This window comes from Callorhinchus milii, unplaced genomic scaffold (genome assembly GCF_018977255.1).
Source record: "Callorhinchus milii isolate IMCB2004 unplaced genomic scaffold, IMCB_Cmil_1.0 Scaffold14, whole genome shotgun sequence".
Taxonomy (NCBI): Eukaryota; Metazoa; Chordata; class Chondrichthyes; order Chimaeriformes; family Callorhinchidae; genus Callorhinchus; species Callorhinchus milii.
In genome coordinates, this window is record NW_024704755.1 from 17,110,741 (window position 1) to 17,135,162 (window position 24,422).

Sequence of the window (24,422 nt, forward strand, 5' to 3'; positions counted from 1 at the left end):
AACTGGTATTGACAGCTAGCTCCCTGCAATCCAGGCATTAATCTACCTCTCTGCAAACAGTTAGAAGCTTATAATTCCACTTGTTTTTCTGGATCCATCTCAGGGCACATGGCAGCTAAAAGGCTGAGATGCTGACAGGAAGATAAAGCTAAATAGTGGCAAGTTCAGCTATGAATAATGTCTTCAGTGTCATGCAGAACAGTTTTAAAATGCAGACAGTACTTTAGTACTGAGGAGCATTTCTGGTGGAATAGTTAGAAAACAGGAATATTGAGTGAGTTACCCCTGCTCTAAAATTGGAATAGTCCCTATTCCAGTCAGCCAATTTACATCAGATCAGGATTGAATCGGGGGCTTTGCTGACTGAATTCCATTTAGCAGAATATAAATCATAAGTAGTTCTTTGCACTTAAGTGGATACTGTGGTGAACCTGAGAGCCAATCTGCTTTTACCTGTGAGCAGCACACAAGATTAGACACAGTACATTAACTCAAAAGAGAAGTGTACAATCTGCTTTTACTGAAGTTTTGAAACAGGGCACAAATGTCTTCCAGATGAGCCATTTAATAGGTTACATTTAATGATATAACTTCTTGTACAGGACAAAGCCGATTAATGCAAAACAGATTACACTTCCAGTTATCGAGAGAGAGAGAACCATCACCATATTATCAGCACCTAGAGAAATACAAGCAGACATTTACCAAATAGCATTAGAGTGGCTATCAGCTGAGCAGCCTAGTGAGCCTTTGAAGTTTCTAGGCTTGGCTGGATGTACATTCTTCCATTTGGCATTTCCTCAGCTATAGATTTCTTGGAATTTCCAAGGATTCATTGGAAATCTGGCTTTGTTTCCCACATTGCACAGTAATCCCTGTGCTCCTGTACAGTCATGCCATGTGGCAAAACCACAGCTTTGGCAGGCACGTTAAGTACTCAAAAGTTTAGCTGAACTGAGCCTGTAAAGTACAAGGATCCAACTTGTGTATGGAGCTTGTCAAACCCAGTTATGTTCTTTGTGGTCATGAGAATTCCTACATTTTCTGATAGAAAGTGGTCTTAACAAGTCTCAGGAGATCTTGTGCAGCCCCACATTCTGATTACCAGTTGGCAGCTTGGATTACATCAAACTGTCCACAACTACAATCCTACTTAATTCCTGGGAAAAATAAGATTCCACATCATGGCTGTTTTGGGACACACTGCACAAATTGGCCCTATTCACTCAGTCATTACACTTTACAATAAGCACATAGCTCTTGATATTTGTTGTGATGAAAGACTCAAATGCAAGGATTTATTTTCAGATGGGTAGCCTCAATAGGCACATAAATAAGTAAAAAAGTTGACGAAAGTACATTTATCATTCAGGTCAGAAGGACATCAAGACACTCCATACAATTGACTGGGAATATGAAGGTGGGTGGCGGGGGGGGGGGGAAAGAAGCTTAATGGAGGGAATTTGATAAAGGCGGTCAAACTTTGCAAAGCAGAGAGGGATGGACTCTGGGATAAAGTTCCAAAGAGCAGAGCAAAGGCTCAAACTCACCCTATGATTATGAACAGAGTATGTCTTATGGACAGGCTGGTATTTGCTGAGCAAGGTTAGAGGTAGGATGAGACCATGAGAGGAGAATGAGAATCTTGAATTTGAACCTCTGGGGTAAGTGGGGAGTCGAGCAAGGCAAGGATATGGATGACAGCTTGTGTAAAGAACTAATTCCCAATTACAATCAACAGCCAAAAAAATGGCATGTGTGGCAAGTCACATTGCCATCTGGAGGAAGGGGACATTGGTTCCTCTGCACTCAGTATGCAATCCAATTCCAGTCTTGAAAGTGACCCAATTCTAAGATTAATGGAAAGCTATAAACACAAGTAAACAATTTAAGCTCACCACACCATTGTGTGGGGCTTGCATTTCTTCAAAAGGGCATTTACCTTTGCGCCACTAAGTTACTAGTTGAATTGAAAGCTTTCTATAGATCTTTGCATTAAGATCCAGCTTACCTTCAGGAAGATGTTCCACAGCATCATGGATATCCATATGGTATGAATCATCTAGTGACAAAGCCATTACTGGCTTCTGGTCCACATAATCCTGTACAATCAGGGGTCCCAGAACTGAACTGCCTTCCCATTCTGTTAAGAGAAACCAGAGTTTGGCTTTCAGTGACTTGCACCAAACGGAAGTTTAATATCAGGAATCTCATGTGGTAACAGGAATATACTACCACAAGGTTCTTCAGAACAATCATGTAGCATAGTAGGTGGTATACAGCATTTAATATACAACTGTAACCAGGTGTTAAATATGAACATCTTTGTGAAAGGACAGATAGGAATTTACCAGACTGCCTAGGTGTCATCCGCCATCTCCTGGTTTCACCTCTTCTGGACAGAAAGCCACAGGTACCACTGTCACAGCAATTACAGATGTCTTCAGTCCCATCCACTGGAATCCACCTGATCATTTACATCATTAGAATATGTGTAGGCTTCACATGTGAGGTTAGACACTTTTGCCCACAAAACAGTCACTGCGCTTTACAGGATATTCTAAAACTGTGAAGTGTTTTAGGACATCCTCACAACATGGTTGGAGAAACTAAAACCAGGGGTCACAACCTTAAAATCAGAGCCAGTCCTTTCACACGGAGTTGAGGAAGAACTTCTTCACTCAAAGGGTGGTGAATGTATGGAACTCACTACCCTAAAGGGCTGTTGATGCTTAGTCCTTGAACATATTCAAGACTGAGATAGATAGATTTCTTATTGCAAAAGGGATATGGGGATAAGGCAAGGTTAGGTTATTAGCTAGATTAGAAGATCGGCCATGATTGAATGGCGGGGCAGGCTCGAAGGGCCGAATGGCCTACTCCTACATGTTATATTAAAGGTGCTATACCAAGTGTGAGCATTACCCAGTAGAAGTGTGACTTACTTTGCTGAAGCCTTTTCAAAGGAACAAGCCTTGTTGAGCTCATTAGGCAGCTGATCGACAGTAGACACCTTCAAGTCACAATGTAGGTAGATCTGGAATGGGCACAATTTATGGCCATGTATTCCAGGTCAGGGTTGCAGGTCATTCTAATTCACTAAACTATCGTGTCTCTTATTTAAGGAGGCACTGCACAATTACTCAGAAAGCAGTGCAACATTGCAAGTCATATCCAGCATTAAATAACCATTAGTAATTTGGGTTTATAATTGAACACCTACCATGTTTCTTTCATCTTTGTAGAATTTGAAGGTATCCAGTGTAAACTGCAATCGATTCATCTCCAATCGTGACATTAGGAAGGAAGAGGCTGTACCTTCAGCCTTACTGTCCAACAGACACCTGTAGACATGTAAAGAACAAGGGATTAAACAGCCATCAGTGCTTTACAAGACAAGTTCGCAGTTACCCAGTGAAGACGCATCCAATATAATTGTACAAGATCTTACCCATTGTAGTCAATGACTGAATATTTTACATCAGTGGTCTTAAGTGCTGTAGGAGTAGCAACACATCGGTCTATATAGAGCCTCAATGGTAGGACATTGCTGGTCTCCACAGCTGCCTCAATGTGAAGAAGATCACCCAGGATGTATACATTGGATGTTCGCTCTCTACTCCAGTCATCTGCACAGAGGTTTGAAAGTTTGTTGAAACCATAAACTTGAGTCAATAATGAGCAGCAATTAGCTCGACTGATCCAGCCACTCCCTTTACTCAGCAAACACAGCCTGCTTCCTCCAGCTGTGCTATGTGCCTCACTGTTAGTGGGCAAGCTTTCAGGCATTCTGACCCTGCTTCCTGGAACTCCAGTGAGTACCTCCAACTCAGCACACATTTCCAGTGCCCCACTTTGACCACACTTGTAGTAATTTACCCCCCTTTCCGGTTCATCCAGCTCAGGTGTCCATCCAGCACCATCACAAGGTTGGTCTGGATAAAGGCCCTTTGGCTCATCTGATCTTATCCTTCATACTTGCCTTTCTGTCCCATCACTACACCATTTTTTAAAAAATATAAAATGAGTCTAGCCTAGCCTAGCCTCTACCCCCTTTCCTGGTAACCTGTTCATCATTGATCATCCTCTAAAGAGATTTCCTGCCATCAGTCCTGAAAAATTGCCCTTTACAATTCAATAAAGCACTTTGAAACATCTTCCCAACACGATAGGTACCATATAAAATTAAAGAATCCACTTTTGCTTTGCTTTTAAAGGCATTGCCAACACTAGCGGATGAGGTGATAAAACAGTTCAGTTAAATGTAATTCACATCTGAACTGAAACAAGTTACTAAACCGACTCCCTTCAATAACAGGGTTTACTATAACATCTTAGGATGAGCTCAAATGACAGTGGGTAATGAGGTTCAGAGACACAGGCAAAGTGTGTGTCTTTGCCACCTCTGGCTGCTAGAGGGAGATTCTATATCCACTCTGGCTAGTTGTGAATTTGAGGCCAATATATAAAAATAGAGAACAGATACAGCTCTTGCTGCATTTTATGCCCCGCAGTATTAGACAGTAAGAGGGCTTTAAAGAGAGCAAAGCTAAGTCCAGTGAAATTCACATCCATGGATTCACCACTTAACCTGGTGTCCCAGTCTGCTGGTGAATTCAGAAAGTTTAGCATTAACTTTCTTGGGATGGTGGAGGGGTGGGGAGAGGGGAATGAAAGCATCAGCCATTTATTGGGGGAGGTGGGGCAGAAAGAAAGGTCAGTTGCAAGAGAAAGTACCAACCATTCATGAGACGAAGTGTGAAAGCCAAGTGTTGTTCTGTTCTCTTGGTTGAATTATAGGAGACCCAAGTAGGCTTTACTGCATCACTGCTGACATTCTGCACCCTGCAATATACACAATACAAAGTCTTGGGTAGATTCCTGTGACAATCTGGTTTATTACAGTCATTACACACTCACCTGGGGTAGCGACACTTTATGGTGACTGTCACTGGGTTGGTTCTTACAATGATGCCAGTTACAGTAGGCACATAATACAGATGTGTTGTGTATACAAGTTCATGAGGAGTCATCTGAAAATACGAACATTGGATTAAATGCTTGTAAAAAAATATTGGACTGCAAATTTACACAATTTTCTCCACAAAGAATACCCCCCCCAACCATCATCAGGTTTGTGTTCACCACAATCTTGTTTGCCCACAAAATAGTCAATCCACTTCACAGTAAATCCGATGAAGCACTTAGAGTATCTCATCACATCAGTTGTCTCAATCAAGTGCAAGGTGCCACATCAACAACAACTTGCATTTATACAGCGTCCTTCACATGGGGTAGAGTCAGTGGCGGAGTCTGACCCCGAGCCAGGGTGGGGGAGGTAACCGTAAGCACAATCAAAAAGGAAGGTCTTCAGGCAGGATTTGAAGTTGGGGAGGGAGGGGCAAGGTGAAGGGATTGAGGGAGAGAGTTCCCAAGTTTCAAGGTGCAGTGACCAAAGGCACAGCCACTGATGGAGTGCACAAGGGACAAACAGGAGGCCGGAGACAGACGAACAGAGGCAGTAGGTGGTGGAGTGGGGGGTAAGCAGGTCCGAGAGGTAGGGAGGTGCGAGGGAATGAAAACGAGCGAGAGGATCTTTAAGCCTTTTTGTTCAGTGAGTGGTAGGTAAACAGCAGTGTTTGGAGTAAGGAAACTTGCCTAAGGCTTCACCCCACCCAGAATCAAACCCAGGTCCTCTCGCTTGCGAGGCGAGTGCTCTAACTTGTCCCCATAATCGAAGCAAAATAAGGACCATTGCTCCTCTTGTAACGAAAGAGGAACATTCCCATTGGTATCACACACCGTTTGGATCATTATTACTTATGGAGGCAATTGCACCCCATCGGAAGCTCGTGGTCAGAAGCCCCCATCACACAGCAGGAGATGGTTTACCTGTACGGTGCTGCCACACTCGTGTAAGCCATACTCAAACACCACAGCCTGACCCTCCTGCTCCAGTCGGCTCACATTACAGCCCGCGGCTCCCAGCCTCAGCTCAGAGGCGCTGATGAGGCGATTGGTCCCAAAGAAGTCCCGGTTGGCCATCACCAGCAGCAGGTCCTCCCCACACTTCACCGAGACGGCCCGCGGGCCAGCTCGCTCCTGCTGAGAGGTGAGACAACAGCAACAGCTCAGTAACCCCACAAACCGCAGCCCCCACATCCTGCAGCTCCGACCCGACTCTCACACCGCGACCCTGTGCCTCCCTCCCGCAGCCGCGTTATAGCCGAACTGGACACAGCTGTCGCCTACACCGCTCCTCAACAAGCAGCTCGGGGTTTGCACGAGGTCCCGTGGCTCTCCCCCTGGAATTGGAGGGTTTGTGCCTTTTATTGATGAATGAGTTAATAAGCAAAACTGTGGCTCAGGTGTTTCTGAGCTGCAGTGAGATCAGGAAACCCAATAACGTGCTCCTCTGAGAGACAGACATCAGTGACAGAGAGGACTGTCACTCACTCCTCACCCCAAGGAGGGCCATTTCCACAAATGTGGTGCCCCCACTGCCAGAGAGATGATTAGGTTCATACCCTAATTGGCAGACACCGCACGGTTACACTCCACCCGGGCAAGGACATAAGCACCAGAGACATCAGCCTTCTCTAAGGTGGACCCACTAAACCCCAAGTCCACCCTCGGCAAAACAACAACAATTTCCATTTTCTCAGGTTTGGAAGGTGTTGGGTAAATTGCAGTTCCCTCTGCTACTACAGCCCAATATTAATAATAATAATCCTTGCCTTTGATATAGCACAGCATCACATCTTCTAGATGTCTCAAAGCACTTCACAGAATATACTGAAAGTGAATTGACTGTAGATTTTGTGGGTGAAACACGGCAGCCAATTGCGCACAGCAGTGTCCCCACAAACAGGTGGATTAAGTAATCACTTTTCTTTTTGCAGGGATTATTATCCCCAGAGTCAGTCCACTGACTAACAACTGGGTTCCTACTTACTGCTAGGTGAACAGAGGCACGTGGAATGAAGAAACTTGTCCAACATTGCTCCCTGCTGGGGATCAAACCCCGGTCCTCTCGCTTGTAAGGCGAGCACTCTAACCACTGAGCTACATGACTCCACAAGTGATTCAACTTCCTGGTGGTACAAGCTTGATAGGGTGAACGGCTTCCTTCTGTTCCTATATTCATGTGTGAGTGTTAGCAGCTGTGCCCCATCCTAACCTCAACCAATGTCCATCTACCAATTTCCACCAGAGTCTCTCTCTGTACCAAACAGGCAGATTGACTGATTTTCTCCAGCGTCAGTGGGATTTGAACCTGAAACCTGGGCTCCTGGGGAAAGCTTTCATTCCCATCTCATAGCCTCTGTTTACCTAGCGGTAAGTAGGAACCCATTTGTTACTTGATTGGTGGACCGCTTTTCTGGGTGTAAAAATCTGTTTGTGGGAGACTTGCAGACAAATTTATCTGGGGAATGTTGTACAGGCCACCAGGAAAACCTCCCTTCTCTTTTTGAGTAGTGCCTTGGGATCTTTAATGTCCCAGCTATCTGATGGACCTGTGTTTTCAGGGTGGCTACAGGATGGCTTGTGATGTGCCGGCTGCCTTGATGTTCTTGAGGTCCAAATCCAATGCGTGTACCGGGCTGACTCATTACCAGCTGCTTATATCAGGTTCTCATGTGAGTGGCCTTGGCACACTGTGAAGCCACCTCTGCCTCTAGGATGATCAATGACAGGCCGGAGCCCTCCCTGCCTGTAGCCGCTTCCCTTTTTTGCCACAAATGCATCTTGTGCTTGTCCTGGGCCTTGCAAATGGGTCGGAGGAAGCTTCTCCACTGTAACCCAGGAGATCAGATCTGCAGTGAATAGCAGGAGCTTATTCAGGATTGGTATCGAACCTGAACGCTCTTCACTCAATGGCCACCAGGTGGCAGAAGTGCCATTTTTAGAAATAAGAATTTTCTGGTGGAAGAAGACAAGGTCCATCTAATTTGCCTTCCCCCATCCTGGCAGTCAGTCGCTTGTCGTGTCCCAAACCATATACTGTAACCCATGAGAACATAAGAAGTTAATTTTCATGCATCAAGTTGAGTTTCTGCGTTTTAGATAATTATTTGGGGAGGACATGTTTGGAGGGTGATGGGGAGAGAGCGGGGGAGTGGGGTTGATCAGGGCTATGGGGAGAGAGTGGGGGAGTGGGGTTGATCAGGGCTATGGGGAGAGAGCGGGGGAGTGGGGTTGATCAGGGCTATGGGGAGAGCGCAGGGGAGTGGGGGTTGATTTGGAAGCTCTTTTCAAAGAGCGGCACAGACACGATGGGCTGAATGGCCTCCTCCTGTGCTGTATGATTCTATGGTTCTATGATTTTAAATGTTTAGCATTTACAGATCTGTATAAAGTGGAGTCCTATCGCTTAGAGCACTCACCTCACAAGTGAGAGGACCTGGGTTTGATTTCCGGGCAGGGTGAAACATTAGGCAAGTTTCCTTACTCCACACACCTCTGTTTACCAGCAGTGAGTAGAAACCCGATTGTTAGTCAATTGGAGGATAGCTTTGGGGTAATAATCCCTTCAAAATTTAAAAAGAATTTGGTCATTCGATCCACGACTGTTTGTGGGACGTCGCTGTGCGCAATTGGCTGCCACGTTTCACCCGAAAAATATAGTCTAAAAGACATTATAAGGCGCGATATCAAATGCAAGGATTGTTATAATTACTAACAATCCTCAACTGCTGTTATCTTAACTCAGCACTCTTGTTCCTTAGTCAGAAGCTTGTGGGTTCAAGCCCCACGTTGGGATTTAAGATCACCGTGGGCCGCACGACATTGTGAGGTGCCGTCCTTTGTATGAGACGGTCAACTGAGGTCTTATCTGACTGTTCACTATTTGAAAGAGATCAGAGGCCTGGCTCAAAATTCTCCAGATAAATTGATCATTCACTTCATGGCTGTTTGTGGAACATATCTGAGAACGAGTTGGCTGCTGGCAATCATTTGACAAGAGGAGAAGATTGCTCAACCTTGTTCTGGGCAATGAACCAGAGCAGATCAGGGGAGCATTTCAGGTGCAATGACCATAGTGTAATAAAGTTCAAAATGATTATAGAAAAGGAGATAGACAGGACTGAGGACCAGGGTTTTTGATTGGACCAAAAGCTAATTAGAACCGTATGAGGAACAAACTGGCCGAGGTAGACTGGAAGGAAAAATTAGTGAACAAAGATGTTGAGGTACAACAACAAATTACATTTACATAATGCCTTTCACGTCAGGAGGATGTCCCAAGGAGCTGGACAGTCAGGGATCCACATGTGAGCAGGTGGTTGGGATCAGGAGAGGTGGAGAGCGGGGAGGGTAGGGATAGGACAGTAACCGAAGGCAAGGTCGAAGAGGCGGGCCTTGAGCCAGGTCTTGAAGAGGGCAAGGGAGGGGGCGAAGTGGAGGGACTGTGGGATGGAGTTCCAGAGGGTGGGGCAGAGAGGCTGAAAGCCCGCCCGCAATGGTGGGGCAGGGGAGGCGAGGGACATGAAGCAGGCTGGAGCGTGCTGAGCAGAGAGAGAAGACAGGTTATTAGGGGGTTAGGAGGCCACAAAGGTAGGGGGTAGCGAGGCCATGGAGGGCTTTGAAGGTGAGGACCAGGATCTTGAACTGGATCCTCTGAGTGATGGGAAGCCAGTGGAGTTGGGCGAGGATAGGGCTAATATGGTCATGGAGCCTGATGTGAGAGAGGACACAGGATGATCTGCAGTCTGTGGAGGGAGGAGTTGGGGAGATGAACAAGCAGGGAGTTTGGGTAGTCGAGCCTGGATGTGATGAACACGTGGATGAGGGTCTTGACGGCCTGCGGTGAGAGACAGTTGTAGAGCCAGGCAATGTTACGGAGCTGGGGAAAGGCGGAGCGGGTCATGGCACGGATTTGGGGGGTGAAGGACAGTTGAGGGACAAACAGGACACCAAGGTTCTGTATTGGCTCTGTGAGGTGTATTTTCTAGCAGAAATCTATCTAATTTGTTCTTGAAACAAACAACGTTTGCACTGTCTCCCTAGGGATCCTATTCCATAGGGTCCCTGAGTAGAAAAAGGGATTGTACCAGAGGACTGGAGAACGGGCAATGTAATACCTATTTTAGAAAGGGTGCTAGAGCTAATCCAGGCAACTACAGGCCAGTCAGCTTAATGTCGGTTGTGGGTAAGGTTTTGGAATCATAAGAACATAAGAAATAGGGGCAGGAGTAGGCCATTCAGCCCCTCGAGCCTGCCCCGCCATTTAATACGGGCACTCGCCTTGCAAGTGAGAGACCTGAGTTCAATTCCAGGCAGAGGGCGAAACCTTGGGCAAGTTTCTTTACTCCACACAGAGCCTAATAATAATCCCTCCAAAACCAAAAACAATAATAAATTGGTCATTTTCAATCTACGACTGTTTGTGGGACATTGCTGTGCGCAATTGGCTGCCGCGTTCGCCCTCAAATTATTATTATAATAAGATCATGGCTGATCTCCTAACCTAATTTCATTTACCTGCACTATCCCCATGTCCCTTAATCCCTTTAGTTTTTAAAAATCTACTGATCTCAGTCTTGAATATGTTCAATGATTGACTAAGCATTCACAGATTTTAAGTGTTGTGCATTTTGTAGGTGTGCCAGTTTGCACACTAACATCCCACAAACATCCATGAAATCAAGGACCAATTCCATCTGGGGGATTGGTGTTCATGATATTGGGACAAAAACTGCCTTCTCTTTTCAAATAGTACCATGGGATCTCTCCTGCACCAGGCTCCATGATCCCATCTCCCCCATCTTCGCCCGGCTCCACTGGCTCCCTATCCCTCAGAGGCTATCAGAGGCTATTGAGAGAGAAAGAGTGTGTGAGAGGGAGAGAGAATGTGCATAACAGAGTGATGAAGAGAGAGAGAGAAATTGGGAGAGAGAGAGTGTGGGCATGGGGGAGAGAGAGAAACAGGAGTGAGAGAGAGCAGAGTGAGGGTAGCGTTTTGTGGTTCACTGTTGGGACATTGGTTTGAAGCTTCCAGGGGGGACTGAAGACAGTTCCAAGTGACATGCCATAATAATAATATTACTACTAATAATAATCCTTGCATTTGATATAACACCTTATCACATCTAAATGCATTGACTGTGTATTTTGTGGGCGAAACGTAGCGCACAGTAGTGTTACACAAACAGTCATGGATTGAGTGACCAAATTATCATGATTTTTTTTTGAAGGGATTATTGCCCCTGGAAAATCGATCTGCCAATTTACTAATAACCAGGTTCCTACTCACCGTTGGGCAAACGGGGGTGTGGCATAAGGAAACTTGCCTAATGTTTTGCCTTGCCCGGGAATCGAACTCTCGCTTGCGAGGTGAGTGCTCTAACCAGGACTCCACCATGCAGTTTCCTCACAACAATAACTTGCACTTATATAGCGCCCTCCACGTAGGGTAGCGTCTCAGAGCGTTCACAGCAAAGCTCCCTCTTTCCACAGTGAGAAACTCCTCCACTTCCTTCATTCCCCCGCCCCCCGGAGGTCTCCCGTCCTGGCTGATCCCTTTGTCCAGCAAACACTGGCTTGCTTCATATCCCCTACCCCATTTGCCCCAGTATTGCTATTTTGCCTCCACTCTCCGGAGTTCCATTCTTGGAGTCCCTCTGACTTGCTCTCTCCCTCTCCTCTTTCAAAGCACATCAAGACTCAACTCTTTGACTCATGCTTTCAGTCATCTTTTCCCCTCCCCATTCCACCTCCCTTGGCTCCCACCTCCAGCTCAGTTGCCTAGAGGGAGGTGTTGAGCTTTTTGAGATGTCCTTATAATAATAATAATCCTTGCATTTGATTTAGCTCTTTTCACGTCGGGAGGACGTCCCAAAGCGCTTCACAGAATATACTGTAAAGTGAATTGACTGTATATTTGTGGGTGAACGCGGCAGCCAATTGCGCACAGCAATGTCCCACAAACAGTCGTAGATCGAAAATGACCAATTTATTATTGTTTTTGGTTTTGGAGGGATTATTATTAGGCGCTGTGTGGAGTAAGGAAACTTGCCCAAGGTTTCGCTCTCTGCCTGGGATTGAACTCAGGTCTCTCGCTTGCAAAGCGAGTGCTCTAACCACTGAGCTACAGGACTTCCGAATGTGAATGTCCTTCCAATGTGAAGAGGGTTCTGTGAAAATGTAGTTATATTTCTGGAAGAGAAACAATAATATTGCTTATGCAGCCCACAGACCTTTCTCAAATAGGGCACCTGGCCCTCGACACACAAAAGCTTGGACCATCCAGACCTAGACTGAACTCAAAGTCTCAACTGTTGTTTGGTTACACAAGCTTCTGACTCGCTGGCAATTCCTCGGTGCCTGAGGTTTTAGACACTGGAACTCCCCGAATTGGTTACTTCATGGCCGTTTGTAGCATGTTTTTGTATGTACATTGGCTGCCAAGTTCACCTACAACATACAGTCACTGCACATTACTGTTCATCCTGCGAAGCGCTTTGATCGACTGCTGAGGCGAAAAGTGTTGTATGTAAGGATTCGTAGAATCTTAGACATTTACAACACAGAAGAAGGCCATTTGTCCATCAAGTCAGCATCAGCTCTCAGGGCAAGCTGTTCATTCAATCCCACTGCCTTGCCCTTTCTATCCCCACATCCCTTCAAGCTTCTAACCTTCATACATCTACTTCCCCTTAAAATCCACCATGGACTTTGCCTCAAGCAAAGGACCTGGATTTGATTCCCGGGCAGGGCGAAACGTTAGGCAAGTTTCCTTTCTCCACGCGCCTCTGTTTATCCAGTAGTAAGTAGTTAGTCGATTGGCAGATCACTTTTCCAGGGGTGATAATTCCTTCAAAAAAATACTAATTTGGTCACTCAATTCACAACTGTCTGTGGGATGCTACTGTGTGAATTGGCTGCCTCGTTTCGCCCACAAAATACACAGGCAATTCACTTCACAGTATATTCTGTGAAGCGCTTTGAGACGTCTCAAAGGCATCAAATTCAAGGATTATTTTTATTATTAAACCCTCTCATCATTTCACACACCTCCTATGAGGTCCTCCCTCCTCTCTGCTCTAGTGAAAGCAGACCCAGCTTCTCCAGTCTCTCGTCGTCCCTGGATGCAGTCACACAAACCTCCTCTGCCCCACCGCAAGGCGTTAATATCCTTCCAAGTGAGGTGCACACAGATCAGTGAAATCAGTTAATTGAATATCAGATAATTGAACAATTTGGTTTATTGAAAAGAATTTAGAGATCCCTAACTATTTGCAGGCCCAATCTAAGAATACAGGTTAATTGAATACCGGATACACGAATAATTAATTTATTTTATCGAATAATTCTCCCCGCAACCGTTCATATAAAACCAATCAATCTGAAGGCGGATAGAGACACAGTCCCTCATCACTCCTACAGTCCAGTGTAAACATCCTCTCCTCCCCTTTCTTCCAGTGTCCTGGCCAACAATCCCCCAAATAAAATTGGTCAATCACTCCATAGCTGTTTGTGGGACACTGCTTGTGAAAATCAGCTGCCACTTTCACCCACAAAATACAGAGTCACTGCACCTTACAGCATATCATCCTGAAGAGCTTCAAGACATCCTCATGACGTGAAAGGTACTATATTAAGTGTAAGGATACATTTCAAGATGGGTGGGATTAAGAGATCTGGAGAGAATTTGGGTTAAGTGGAGATTGTCAGGAAGCATTAGCTTGTTCACAAGATCATAATATGCCTGAGTCCTGTCACATACTCATTTGAGACAATGACCAAGGCTGTCTCTGTTCTGTGGGCAAGGTAGAGGCCAAACTAGAGGGACGTTTACTAGGAGTTGGTGGGAGAGGAAGTAACCGAGCTGGGAGGCAATGGCGGAGGAGATCTGTGTCCTTTTTGCATTTGGAGTTGGAGGTGAGAATAGAGGGAATGAGTGATGGAAGCCATGGGAATACATGGCCAAATTTTATTCAGAATGTGTATTCCAGCTCCAATATCTGTGAAAGGGTTGACACTGAGTCTATCCCTCTTGGAAGGGGGAGTGAGGGATGTCTGTCTTTATTTCATGTATTGATTAATGACTTATTGGATGGCATTGAGGGGGAAGGATTGGGTGTATCTGTTCCAGGCCAATTTGACAATCACAGTACGATTCTGTTTGCAGACAATTTTATGTTGCTGGTAAACTCACCTGGGGACCTTGTGCTCTGCACTCACCATCTGAGTGTGTCAGCCTGGTAGCGCTCTCACCTCTGAGTCAGAAGGTTGTGGGTTCAAGCCCCACGTCAAGATGCGGAATCATGTCGTCTAAGCTGAAATGTGTTGTGTTGTCAGAGGTGCCATCCTTCGGATGGAACATTAAACAGTTCCCGTCTGCCTGTTCAGGTGGACGTTAAAGATTCTGCGGCAATATGGGAAAAGAGAAGGGAGTTTCTCTCTCCCGGTGTGCTGGCCAACAATTCCCCAAGTAAAACTGTTGACTCGCTCCATGGCTGTTTTTGAGCTGCTACATTTCACCTACAAAATACACAGTAAAAATCCAATTTACAATATATTCTGTGAAGTGCTTTGAGATATCTAATTGATAAGGCGCTGTATAAAAATTCATATGAATATTTGTTTATAGTTATGAGGATAGAGGCTGTTTTCACTAGAAGGGAAAAGGTTACGATCTTAGCAAGCTCTTGAAAATTCTAAAAGATTTTAACAGGATAAATAAAGATTATTTCCGTTAGTTGGTGAATTAGGTAATGGGGAGAAGATTAGCTTTTTTGACAACGATAGTTATTAGTAAATAGAATGATTTACCACGGTTGGCTATAAAGTGGAGTCCTGTAGCTCAGTGGTTAGAGCACTCGCTTTGCAAGTGAGAGACCTGAGTTCAATTCCCGGCAGAAGGCGAAACCTTGGGCAAGTTTCCTTACTCCACACAGCGCCTAATAATAATCCCTCCAAAACCATAAACAATAATAAAATTGGTCATTTTCAATCTACGACTGTTTGTGGGACATTGCTGTTGCTTACGTCAATTGTTGCTGTGGCCGGCGTTTGCCACAAATTATTATTATTCATGTCAATTATCTTTACATGTTGTGTTTTTGTGAATGGCGTTCTTTTTTTTGGGACGTCTGTCCTGTACTCAGTGGTAGAGCACTGCAGTGAAGCCTAATAGGGCGATTCAAGTTCACTCCAAAGACCTATAATAAAAAACAAAATAAAATTGGTCATTTTCAATCTACGACTGTTTGTGGGACATTGCTGTACGCAATTGGCTGCCGCGTTTGCCCACAAATATACAGTCAATTCACTTTACAGTGTGTTCTGTGAAGCGCTTTGGGACGTCCTCCCGACGTGAAAAGCGCTATATCAAATGCAAGGATTATTATTGTAAAGTGCAATGATTCTTAGTATTATTACCTGGAATACTGGGCCACTCATTGGGACATGTTGGTGGATGCTCCCAAGTGCGGAGACAAAGTGTATGGCTTCCACCTGGCTGACATTCAGCTGCACGAAATTGGTGCTCAACCAGGCCTTGATACCCATCAAACAAGCTGAAAGGACATCAGAGGACTAGGAGTCGCAGCTGGAGGCGAAGTAGGTTTGGGTGTCATGTCCCATTCAGTGGGACATGTTGGTGGATGCTCCCATGTGTGGGAACAGGCCTCGGCACTGCTTGAGACAGGACCTCGAGGATGTTTATTGGAAGATCCATTGGGCATCGGTTACAATTCCTGATTGCTATCAGTATCTGGAGTTTTTGCAGACATGGGGTAAATTTCCACATAATAATAATAATAACCCTTACATTTGATATAGTGCTTTTCACGTCAGGAGGACGTCCCAAAGCGCTTCACAGAATATACTGTAAAGTGAATTGACTGTATATTTGTGGGCGAACGCGGCAACCAATAGCGCACAGCAATGTCCCACAAACATTCGTAGATTGAAAATGACCAATTTATTATTGTTTTTGGTTTTGGAGGGATTATTATTAGGCTCTGTGAGGAGTAAGGAAACTTGCCCAAGGTTTCGCCCTCTGCCTGGAATTGAACTCAGGTCTCTCACTGGCAAAGCGAGTGCTCTAACCACTGAGCTACAGGACTCCACATGTATGCGGATGACACCCAACTTTATCTCTCTACCTCCACCTCAACTCCAGGGCTACTGGCGTCCTGACCGACTGCCTGTCCGACATCAAGCCCTGGACGAGGGACACCTTTCTTCAACTGAACGTCAGCAAGACCAGGGCCCTCCTGATTGGCTCGCGCCAACACCTCCGCATCTCGGACACTGGCAGCATCAGCCTCCACGGCTGCACTCTCAACCTCACTAAGCCGGTCAGGAACCTGGGGGTCTTGTTTGACCCTGAACTGTCCTTTCTCCCCCACATCCGCACCATGATCGGCACTGCCTACCACCACCACCGCAACATTGCCAGACTCCGCCACGGCCTCACCCCTCAGACTGCCCAAACCCTCACCCACACCTTCATTACATCAAGGCTCGATTACGGAACTCCCTCCTCATCGGCCTTCCCAACTCCTCCCTTCACAAGCTGCAGATCATCCAAATAACCTCTGCAGCTCATGTATTCTCACGCACCAGGCTCTGCGACCCCATCACTCCCACCTTCGCCTGACTCCACTGGCTCCCCATCCCCCAGAGGATCGAATTCAAGATCCTCGTCCTCACTTTCAAGGCCATTCATGGCCTTGCCCCCTCTTACCTCTCTGATCTGCTGACTCCCTACCGATCTGCCCGCTCCTCTGTTCAGTGGGCTCCGGCTGTATCAATTGCAAGGATTATTATTATTTTTATTATTATTACTTTGCTCTTTGAAGTGCCTCAATCTGCGTGGTGCCGTGCAGTTGTGTAGTGGGGATGGGGAATGTTGGCAGGAGGATGTCAGCAGAGCTTCCCTGTCTTCTCTCTCCATATTTCCTCTTCATCTTTATCCGTGTGTCAGCCTGGGGCAGTGGTAGGGTTCTCATGTCTGAGCCAGAAGCTTATGGGTTCAAGCCTTATGTTGGGACTTAGAAGTCATATTGTCTAAACCAGAGGTGGGCAATTATTTTGGCTGGTGGGCCACTTCATGAGCTTTGGTAAGCTTCATGGGCCACAAACTTAATATAGATGCAAATGCTTAATAGTAGCTCAAAATCAAGTCTTACACTTGTACGTGCATAAAATAAAGTCTATATAATTGACATTCATTAAAATTAGGTTAAATAAAAACATCTCATTGAGCAGACATTTATTTGATATTTATTCATTTCACATATTGATGTGAATGTGAGAAGCTCACTCAATGGGAAGAATGAAAGCGCTGATGCGCGTTAACCAGACAATTGAAGTCAGGCATCGTCTCTGTTGTTGCACTGCGGAGTACTGCTGCAAGTGGTCATCGTTCATCACAGATCTATGTTTGATTCATTGAATTTCATCATAGAAAATGTCTCCTCACATATGTATATTGATCTAAATAGCACAAGCATCCTCCGGGCATGAGCCTTTATCTTTGGAAAGATATATTCACTAAGAGAGGCGTAAAACTGGGAAGCGGCACTGATTTTAATTGCTCCCCAAGCAGTGAATCACATTGTAGGTCTATAAGCTCGAGTTGGAGGTCAAATGGGGCTTTGTCAATATCAAATGAGAAAAGTGAAGAGACCAAAGGCAGGTCATTTTCAATCAAAATGAAATCCTAGAATTGGTGAGAAAATTCGGCATATAAGTCAAGTAGTGAAGAAATATACATTTTGGCTTTGATCGCAAACAGTAATCTGCTGTAAAGTTAGAAAGTGGGCGAACAGCCTGTTTCCTATCTCACGCGATAAAATAAATAATTTGGTCATAAATGACTTGACACTGTAATACAAATCGTGCACAAAGGCCCCCTTCCGTTGCAATTTTGAATTTAGTTCATTCAATGTGGCCCATGATATCAACGGCAATGCGAAATCAGAGAGCCAATTTGCATTATTCAGCTGTGGGAAATCCAAATCTTTTTGTTTCATATCCAAAAATAAGTCAATCTCTGTTCTCATTTCCCACACTCTTTTCAAGACCTTTCCTAAACTAAGCCAAATTACATTTGTGTGATACAGAACATCTGTGTGCTCGGATTCCAATTCCTCAAGCAGAGGGCAAATGTAGTTGATCACTTTCGTAATTTTGTCCCCGACATTGTTTTAGAACACTTTTACAGAGGACCTCTTGGCGGATAATGCAGTATAGAAAAACAATACTCTGTTCTGGATTTGTTTTTTTGACATGATCTTGAATTCTTTTCAGTAACCCAACATTTTTGCCTGTCAGATTTGGGCTTCCATCGGTGATCACATTCACCAATTCTTTCCACTCCACTCCTAATTTTAATACACACGTATTTACTACCTCCAAAAAGTCTTCTCCAATTGTCGTATCTTTCATTGGCTGCATTGATGCCAATTCTTCTGTGAGCTCAAAATGTCTGTTGATACCTCAAATTAAAATGATCAACTGGGCTGTGTCTTTGACATCACAACTCTCATCGGGCGCCAGTGAAAAACATGCAAAATTGCTCACAATAGTTCGCCTTGTCAAGCTAATGTTCTTGAACTGTTTTTCCTTGTCCGAGCATAAAATCGAGGCAGAGTCAAACATACATTCTTTTATAAATTCTCCTTCAGAGAATAGTTTGTTGTTCTTGGCGATTTTATGTGCAATTACGTAACTCACTCTTGTAATCTCATCCTGGGATGCAAATTGTTTTGTGAAAATGCTTTGCATTTTCACAAAACAATTTGCATCCCATCCATTTCAGTGAAAAGTATTGCCACGCGTGTTTGAAAATTTGCTGATCTGTACATTTCTGACGTCAACCGGATTCAACATTTAAGGGAGAGTGCGCACAACTAAGCCGTGTGATTGGCTGATGTTCCCGGTCAGATTCCAATGCAAAATTTGTCCGACTTTCTGGGACTGAACGAACTATAATATTTTCTATTGCGAGACACAATGACGGGCTGGATAGAATCATTTGCTGGCCAGATATGAGGTCCATGTTCAGGTGGATGTTAAAGATCCCATGGCACTATTCAAAGAGTTTCGGGACACTGGGAGTTTCTCTCCCCTCGTGCTCTGGCCAACAATCCACCAAGTAAAATTGGTCACTCACTTCATAGCTATTGGTGGGACCTGGCTGCTCCGTTTGCCCACAAAACACACAGTATATCGATGGAGAGCTTAGCGATGTCCTCCTGACGTGAAAAGCACTGTATCAAATGTAATAATAATAATCCTTGCATTTGATATAGCACTTTTCATGTCAGGAGGACGTCCCAAAGCGCTTCACAGAACACACTGTAAAGTGAATTGACTGTATATTTGTGGGCGAACGCGGCAGCCAATTGCGCACAGCAATGTCCCACAAACAGTCGTAGATTGAAAATGACCAATTTATTATTGTTTTTGGTTTTGGAGGATTATTATTAGGCTCTGTGTGGGGTAAGGAAACTTGCCCAAGGTTTCGCCCTGACCTGCCGGGGATTGAACTCAGGTCTCTCACTTGCAAAGCGAGTGCTCTAACCACAAAGCTACAGGACTCCACACAATTAAGATATCACAATGATCACTAAGCTTCAAGGGGGGGGCTGACCTCCTCCTGAGCTGTTGACCTCCGGCAAGTGCTCAGGTGCAGAGGCACAGATAGAGAACAGCTGGGAGGTAAAATGCTGAGCAATGTGCAAAAATAGTTAACAAGGCAGAACCTCAATATGCAGATAAGCAGAATCATGGGCCACAGAAACATGATCATCAGTAACATCAAATCTTTAGGTCTCTGGCTTGAATCCTCTTCGTCCAGCATGGTCATTAATAGTTATCTCCTCTGCAGCTCTGTACACTCCCTTATGTGTTGCACCATCTTATAATAATCAGTGCTTCGCGGGATATCCTGTTAATAGAATGCAATTTTAGAATAGAATGTATATTTTGTTGGAAAACGCGGCAGCCAATTGCACACAGCAAAGCAGTGCACAAACAGTCGTAGATTGAGCGACCAAATTATTTTTATTTTTTTAATTAATTTATTTTATTGAGAGGGATTATTACCCCTAGAAAGTGACCCGCCAATCGACGAACAAGCGGGTGCCTACTTGCTGCTAGGGAAACAGAGGTGTGCGGAGTGAGGAAACTCGCCTAAGGTTTCATTCACCCTGCCCGGGAATTGAACCTGGATCCTCTCGTTCTAACCAATGCACTACAGGACTGATATAGCAGTAGGGTGAATATATGTTTCTTGGGTTTGTTCGAAGGTACAGGCAGGAGTTCGGCCAGCAGCAGAATGAACCATTGTGTTGAGCCTGGCAGGCAGTAATGTTAATGCTGTTTTGAGCTGATAACAGCGTGGAATCAACGGACCAAATTGGAATCCTCAGCAGTTTGTTTGCTTTCTCATATCATTGCCATTCTTCTGTTATTTCCTTTTGCTTTTTTCCGATGTTGTGGGATTTGCTGGAAGCTTGAGGTTAAGTTGAGATGGAACGGCTCGAGTCACAAAACCTGGATTAGGGGTTCTGCCTTCCTGAAGGAGCGGAAACAATAACAAATTGCATTTAGATAGAGGCCTTCACACAGGGTAGATTCCTGGAGAGCTTCACTGTGGCGGAGTCGCTCTCACACTGACTCGAACTGAACACTTGGGAGTGACAAACTCTGATTGAACACAGTACAGTATAGTTACTATACCTCTGTTACCAATGTCCCTTTTAATACCAACAAAAACTTGCACTTATATAGCACCCTCCACACAGGGTAGTGTCTCAGAGCGCTTAGAAGATGGTCCACACAAGGTGGTCTGTGTGAGTTGGCACATTCTCACCCAGAGCAGTTTTTAGGCTGGTTTAAACAAGATGGGAGTAGCCTGGAGTACAGAACCCATCAGCTGATTTGAATTAAAACAATGAATGGGGATTGTTACATCAACAACTGAGAGAGCCGCTGTGTTGATAAACACATTGCTTACTTCTGAACCTATTCCACTCTCCCAAGGCACACATCCTATCATTATCCCATAACAATTTATCCCAAGTATTACCAACTTGGGAGTCCTGTAGCTCAGTGGTTAGAGCACTCGCTTTGCAAGTGAGAGACCTGAGTTCAATTCCAGGCAGAGGGCGAAACCTTGGGCAAGTTTCCTTACTCCACACAGAGCCTAATAATAATCCCTCCAAAACCAAAACCAATAATAAATTGGCCATTTTCAATCTACGACTGTTTGTGGGACATTGCTGTGCGCAATTGGCTGCCGCGTTCGCCCACAAATATACAGTCAATTCACTTTACAGTGTGTTCTGTGAAGCGCTTTGGGATGTCCTCCCGACGTGAAAAGCGCTATATCAAATGCAAGGATTATTATTATTATTAACTACCCCATAACATATGCCAATCACTCTTAGACATAAACTCTACAATTTAGCTGATTCTGACTAGGCTTATATTGTCTACAAGTCATCCCAATACTGACTGATGATTGCGTAAGCATTTCTAACTGAACCAAAATAATATTTGAAGCAATAATATTTTGGATTCCAACACCTTGCACAGTCAGTGATCACTGTGTGGTACTGGCCCCCTAACTGGCAAGTGATGTAATAAGAACATAAGAAATGCTAGACAAAAAATGCCAAGGTCCGTCTAGTCGGCCCTGGGACAACTTTCCAACGTGAAAGGCGCTTACAAGTATAATTTGTTGTTGCTGTAGTCACTGGCAGCTCAGAGAAACTCAGCCTGTGAGATCTTCCCAGTGCCATTTCTCATTGCAGTCAGTTGTAGATGGCAGGTTCAGGCAGCGACTGTCACCTGGCTGTACTTTAAGAGGAAGCTTGATAATAGTCTCACAGTTTCAATCTCATTCTGATTGGCTATGGTGGAACCATCAGAAATGGAAATGTCTTTTTGGTTTGCCCGGCCGGGTGTCTGAACACGCAGAAATCCGTCACCGTGCTTAAGAGTCTCCAAACCAAGCTGAGAATTCCAGGCATCCCACCTCCACATGGAAATCCCAGAGATAGATTGTTGGAATGGAATGTGCTCTCGCTCTCTCCCTGGAGGGACGCCTCCTGCTGACCTAATTCTGGAAAGTATTATGAGCAGGTGGGCAAAAGCCAAGGCTTGGGGATGCCAGCGTGTATGTTGGGTTAACAGCTAGAGTCTAACCAGAAAGCTTGCCATTTATATCGGTCTGGCAAGCTTTCCTACTGATTGTCCAGCTAGGAACACCCTACCCATTAGGGCTTTCACTTGCAGGGTTAACAGGAGCTGAGGGGGAGGATTCCCGGCGCCCAGTGACTGGTCTCCCCTTCCAGGTCCTGCTGATGAGCCGGGCCGGGCTGGGCCGCCATCAGCAGTGAGTGCCCTGGAATACTGTGGCCCCTCCTGGCTCAGGAACCAGACTGGAGACCGTCACGGGGTGGGGGGGGGGGGGGGCTCAATTCCGATATGTTGTTGCCAAACGTGTCACCTTGGAGCCATTTTAGCTGCAAAGAGACCCCATTTACCTCCCACTCCAAGAAGGCTGGTTACTGGTTGCTATGTGATTAGCTTCCAGGAGTGAAGATTCACAGATCGAAACACGATTGTGTTATCAATTTGGCTCAACTAAAATACAACAACAAGATTACATTTGCATAGCGCCTTTCACGTCGGGATGATGTCCCAAGGCGCATTTCAGTGACAGCATTTCAGACCCGAGCTGGGGTCAGGGGGGGAGAGGGGAGGGGAAGGGGGGTGGCCGATGGCATGGTCGAAGAGGAGGGTCTTGAGGTGGGACTTGAAGGAGGCTAAGGAGGGTTCATACAGTCAGTTCAGTGCAGTCTGAAGACATAGTGCAGACCAGATCTCTTTCCAACAGTTATTAATAATAACAATAATAATCCTAGCATTTAATATAGCGCCTTATCACATCTTGCCTCCTTCAAGTCCCATCTGAAGATCTTCCTCTTCGACCATGCCTTCAGCCACCCTCCCATCCCCAGCTTGGGTCCAAAACCCCTGATTGTCTTTCCGACAGAAGGGCACTATACAAGTGTAATTTGATGTTGTTGTCTTCGAGACGTCTTAAAGAGCTTCATAGAATATACTGTAAAGTGGATTGACATTTTTTGGGGGCGAAACATGGCAGCCAATTGCGCACAGCAAATAATCGTGGATTGAGTGAACAAATTATTTTTTAACAATAATTTGAAGGGAGTATTACTAAACAGTATAAATTAAATAAATCTATATGGCAAGAATTAGATTAAGGTTTAAACATTCTCTACTTGAAGGATTGAATATGTAGAAAAAAAAATTTCATTTCATTTTCATCTAACAAAATTTTGACCCCTGTGCGTGCAGATTCTGAGTGTCTGCTTTGAATATGTAGTATGTGTGTTTGTGTTTTTGTATGCTTGTGTGTGCACGTGTGTGTATGTGGGTGTATGTGTGTATATCTGTGTGTGTGGGTGTTTACCATAGAATCATATAATTATGCAGCACAGAAGGAAGCCAATTGGCCCATCGCGTCTGTGCCGCTCTTTGAAAAGAGCTTCCAAATCAACCCCACTCCCCCACGCTCTCCCCAGAGCCCTGATCAACCCCACTCCCCTGCTCTCTCCCCATAGCCCTGATCAACCCCACTCCCCCGCACTCTCCCCATAGCCCTGATCAACCCCACTCCCCCGCGCTCTCCCCATAGCCCTGATCAACCCCACTCCCCCGCGCTCTCCCCATAGCCCTGATCAACCCCACTCCCCCGCGCTCTCCCCATAGCCCTGATCAACCCCACTCCCCCGCTCTCTCCCCATAGCTCTGCAAACTTGTTCTCCCCAAATAATTATCTACTTCTCTCTTAAAAGCTGTTATTGAATCGGTTCCCACCGGCCTTTCAGGCAATGCATTCCAGATCCCAACAACTCTCTGTGTGAAAACATCTCTCCTCCCCTTCCCTCTGTTTCTTTTAACATCTATTTTAAAAGGTGCCCTCGGGTTACCGACCCACCGCCAGTGGGAATAGTTTCTCCTGTTCACCTTATCGAATCCGCTCATAATTTTGGAAACTTCTATCAAGTCTCCTCTTAACCTTCTCTGCTCTAAGAAGAATAATCCTCGCTTCTCTACCTCTCCTGATAACTGAAGTCCCTCATTCCTGGTACCATTCCGGTCAATCTCCGTTGTTCCCTCTCCAATGCCTTGATATCCTTCCTAAAGTGTGGAGCCCAGAACTGAACCCAGTCTCTCGCTGAGGCCTCACCAGTGTTTTATATAAAGGTTCATCATAACTTCCTGACTTGTGTACTCTATGCCCCTATTTATAAAGCCCAGTGTCCCATATGCTCTTTTAACAGCTGTATCTGCCTGTGCTGCCACCTTCAAAGATTTACTGATATGACCCCCAGGTCTCTCTGTTCCTTCCCCCCCTTTAAGAC

General features: G+C 45.2%; 1 protein-coding gene across 1 annotated transcript; it reads right to left on the minus strand.

The window, feature by feature from the left end:
• Positions 1–528: 528 nt before the first annotated feature.
• Positions 529–15,516, minus strand: LOC103186658 (zona pellucida sperm-binding protein 3). The gene is made up of 10 exons (XM_007905826.2): positions 15,388–15,516; positions 5,893–6,105; positions 4,921–5,033; positions 4,742–4,845; positions 3,452–3,629; positions 3,224–3,344; positions 2,946–3,037; positions 2,352–2,467; positions 2,012–2,143; positions 529–679 (listed from the first exon to the last, which is right to left on the minus strand). The coding sequence occupies exons 1-10, from the start codon at positions 15,514–15,516 to the stop codon at positions 579–581; spliced, it is 1,299 nt and encodes a 432-aa protein (XP_007904017.2). The 3' UTR covers positions 529–578.
• Positions 15,517–24,422: the final 8,906 nt, after the last annotated feature.